Here is a 3,941-nt window from a genome sequence, read left to right as displayed (position 1 = left end):
CTCCGGCCTGGACTGTGAGCTTGGTGTCGCCTGAGGGATCCGCCCGAGGCTGCTTGGTGCTGGAATGCCAGGGATGTGCGTGTGTCTGAGTTGGTGTATGAAAGCCTCAGCGACAGCCACTGCTGTGTGTGTGTGTGGGGGGGGGTGCATCTGTGCCCGCCCGGGTGCATTTCAGGGATCACGTGCGTCTGAGTGTCCCCAGGGAGGCCGGTCTGACTGTGTGTCTTGTTATAGTATTCCTGTCTGTGTATGTCTGTGTGGAAGAGGGAGACACTTGAGAACGTGGCACCTGTATGATGGCACCTGTGTGTGTGTGTGTGTGTGTGTGCCATGTGGGCGTGTATGTGTGTGGCACGCGCTGGCATGTAGATTGGGACTCTAATCCCGGGTGTGTTTGTGCAGTGGGACAGGGGATCTGCTAATGCTACCCCATAGGCTGGAGGGTGGGTAGCAGGTAGGGGTGAGGGAGGGGCGTGCTTTTCTGTCCAGGGTCCAGGGTGTGTGTGGGCCCCTGTGGCCATGACCCTGGAGTGGGCGGGGAGGGAGGCTGGGCCAGTTGCACACCACACTGGTCCCTGCAAGCCCGAAGTCCCCCTTCGCCCCCCATCGCAACCTGGCCAAGCCATGCCCTGAGGAGCATTCACTTTATGTTTATTGAGGCCCCCTGGGTGGTCCAGGCTACAGGGTCATAGGATGGTGCAGGGCTTCTTCTACTTGAAGGGGTTGGTGGCAGCTGGGATGCCGACGAGGAAGGGGTCACTCTCGGCCTGCTCCGTGCAGAACTGCAGCAGGTCAGCGGCCGCCTTGGATACCTGCAGGCCAGCCCGGTTAGCCAGACCTGGGCTGGGCTGTCCACCTGCCCCCTTGCTCAGATGCACCCGCCTTGCCCTGGCCTCACCTTTACACGGTTGATGCCCACCTCCATCTGCAGCTGCTCCACGGCCCAGCGGGCCTGCCCGATGTCGCTGCCAGTGGTCACCTTGCCGGGCATCTGGGGGAGTCGTGAGCAGAGCCACAGACAGCAGGCTGAACCCCAAACCCTGAGCTCCCACACATCCTCCTGTGTCCCCTGGGGACTGAGGGATGGGATTGGCTGCTCCCCAACCCCTGTCAGGACCACATACCTCAGCTGAGGACTCCGGCTGACTCCTGGCTGCTCAGTCCTCCTCCTGCAGCCCCGCTCTGGCTCCCGCCCCCACCACCCTGGCCTCTCCAACCCCCTCCTCTCCCTCCCCAACCCCTGCAGAGACTTTGAAGCCAGGACACTCATGGAGTGTAATGTCACCAGCGGCAGCTGAGGGGGGGCGGTCCCTGCTCCTAGAGGCCCAGTGGCTGCCCTGGTGTCATGTGTCACCTTGGCTGGGGGAGTGTAGGGGCCCTGGGCTCTCACTGACCTGTTTGATCCCCTGCTAACTGGCCCCTACAGACCTTCTTTGCCAGGCTCCGGCCCTACTCCGATGGGCGGAGGTGCAAAGTGTAACCTAGTTCAGGTGCAGCCCCGTCTCTCCTCTCTCCAACTGCACTCATGGCCCAGGGATCCACAGATGACTCAATCCACTCACTCATGCTGATGGCTTCCCCTGCCTCATCCCAGCCCCTTCCCTGACCTCAGACCCACCTGAGGACCCTCCTCCCTCCTCGGTCCATCACACCCATCTCTCGGTTGTCTCCCACTTAACTTGGCCAAAGCTGGACTCTGGATCATCTTCCCCCGAAACCTCCAGCCCCCAAATTCACCACCATCCATCCAACTTCTCTGGCTCAAATCTTTAACTCCTTCATTCCTTTCTTCCAGTATTCCCACATTTGATCCTTCCTCAAGAGCCATCAGATCAACCTTCTTTTGTTTTAATTAATTTTTTTTAATCGGCTGTAGTTGATTTACAATGCTGTGTTAGTTTCTGCTGTACAGCAAAGTGAGTCAGTTATACATACACATATATCCACTCTTTTTAAGATTGTATTCCCATATAGGTCATTACAGAGTACTGAATAGGGTTCCCTGTGCTATTCACAGATCAACTTCCCAGTTGTCAAACTGGTCACTTCTCTCCACCCTGTTGGTAGCATCTGGGTCCTGGTGCCCCCAGCTCAGTGTGCCTGGACCAGCGCAGTTGCCTGGTCTCCCCTGCCCTGCACAGCCCCGACCCCGTTCTCCTCAAGTCAGCCAGTGGGATCTGTTAAATAAATCACACTACAACACGGATGCACCTTGAGGACATTATGCTAAGTGAAATAAACCAGTCACAAAATGACAGACAATGTATGATTCCACTTATGTGAGGTCCCTAGAGTAGCCAAATCCATAGCGACAGAAAGCAGAATGGGGGTTGCTGGGGGCTGAGGAGAGAGAGGGAATGGGGAGTTAGTGTTTGATGGGTAAGTTCTGAAGATGAATGGTGGTGACGGTTGAACAACAATGTGAATGTACTTAATGCTTCTGAACAATGCACTTAAAAATGGTTACAATGGTGAATTTTATGTGTATTTTACCACAATTTTAAAAATTGGAGAAAAATAGGGCTTCCCTGGTGGCGCAGTGGTTAAGAATCCGCCTGCCTATGCAGGGGACACAGGTTTGATCCCTGGTCCAGGGATCTGGATCCATGTGCTGCGGAGTGACTAAGCCCAGGCGCCCCAACTACCGAGCCTGCGTTCTAGACCCCGCGAGCCACAGCTACTTAAGGCCACAGGCCTAGAGCCCGTGCTCCACAACAAGAGAAGCCACCGCAGTGAGAAGCCCACGCACTGCAACGAAGAGTAGCCCCCGCTCGCCGCAACTAGAGAAAGCCTATGTGCAGCAACGAAGACCCAATGCAGCCAAAAATAAATAATAAATAACAAAGAAAAGCACCTATTTTGTAGGTAGAATTTGGCAGACGTGTGGAGGGATGGATGTGGGGTGTGAAAAAGGGGAAACATCAGGCTCAACTCCCCAGTTTTCAGCCTACTAGATGAGTGGAAGGTAGGGCTGTTTGCAGAGATGTGGCAGACTGCAGGAAGATCAAGGTTAGGTGGCGAGGGAACTGAGGCCAGGAGTTTGAGATCCAAGTGGGGGCTGTCAAGGAGGATGTTCTGTTCCTCTAATTAAATAGGCTCCTTTTTAACCTCAGGGCCTTTGCACTGGCTGTTCTCTCTCCCAGTGGGAATGGCCCCCCCCCCCAGATCTTCACATATGGGGCCTCTTCTGACCTTGGCTGAAATACCACCTCCTTGGCATCCTTCCCCAACCACCTCTCCCTCCAAATAAAACCACCAACTCTTCCACCCACCCCCAACCCCATGGACTCTCACATCAGCCCGTTTAATTCTACATAGCACTTACCACTGTTGTTACCCTTCTAGCTCCCCAAACTGTGGGCTCCAGAAGGGCAGGGTCTGCATTTTGTTCACTGATAAATATGCAGCACCCAGCACAAAGCCCAGTGTATAGTGTAGACTCCATAAACTGCAGAGTGAGAGTGATTAAAGGAGTCCCTCTGGACCAGACCCTATGCATGGTTTGGAGGACCCATGAGATACAGACACCACCCTCCAGGATCTCAGTCTTGCTGGAGGGAAATAGATGTCAGCCCTGGATCTCAGAGGAGGTCTTTTACCCAGAAGAAGGTCAGGGAAGGCTTCCCAGAGGAGGTGACAGCTGCAGCTGCCAGGGGAAGGAAGACCAGAAGGTTATGCAGCATGTGGAGGCTCTGGAGACTTGCAAGACACGAACAGGGATCACTATCCCATTTGACGAGAGACGCTCAGCGGCAGAAACTATCTGATACTTCCTGATGATTCGAATTCTGTCCAAGGGCGACGTCTAAGAAGCCATCCTCTCTCTCTGAGAGGACAGAAACGAATGGGCAAGCGCCACGCAACGCGGTGGGTCTCCAGCGGGCTCCTCATTCATCTGAGACTGAGAACACGAGAAACAGGAAATAATGGCTCCTTGAGGC

At 54.8% G+C, this 3,941-nt stretch overlaps 1 protein-coding gene across 1 annotated transcript; it reads right to left on the bottom strand.

Annotated features, from left to right (window-relative positions):
- Positions 1–686: 686 nt before the first annotated feature.
- On the bottom strand, positions 687–3,684 carry GNG14 (G protein subunit gamma 14). The gene is given in 3 exon segments (XM_022558841.2): positions 687–892; positions 895–991; positions 3,600–3,684. Coding segments are annotated over 3 exon segments (387 nt in total). The 5' UTR covers position 3,684.
- Between the last annotated feature and the right edge of the window lie 257 nt (positions 3,685–3,941).

Source organism: Delphinapterus leucas, unplaced genomic scaffold (genome assembly GCF_059928025.1).
Source record: "Delphinapterus leucas isolate spDelLeu-1000000601 "Yukka" unplaced genomic scaffold, BTC_Dleu_Yukka2 spDelLeu_asBTCV2_sq25, whole genome shotgun sequence".
Taxonomy (NCBI): Eukaryota; Metazoa; Chordata; class Mammalia; order Artiodactyla; family Monodontidae; genus Delphinapterus; species Delphinapterus leucas.
The sequence above is the reverse complement of the archived record's forward strand: the minus strand, read 5'-3'. Positions and strand labels throughout refer to the sequence as shown.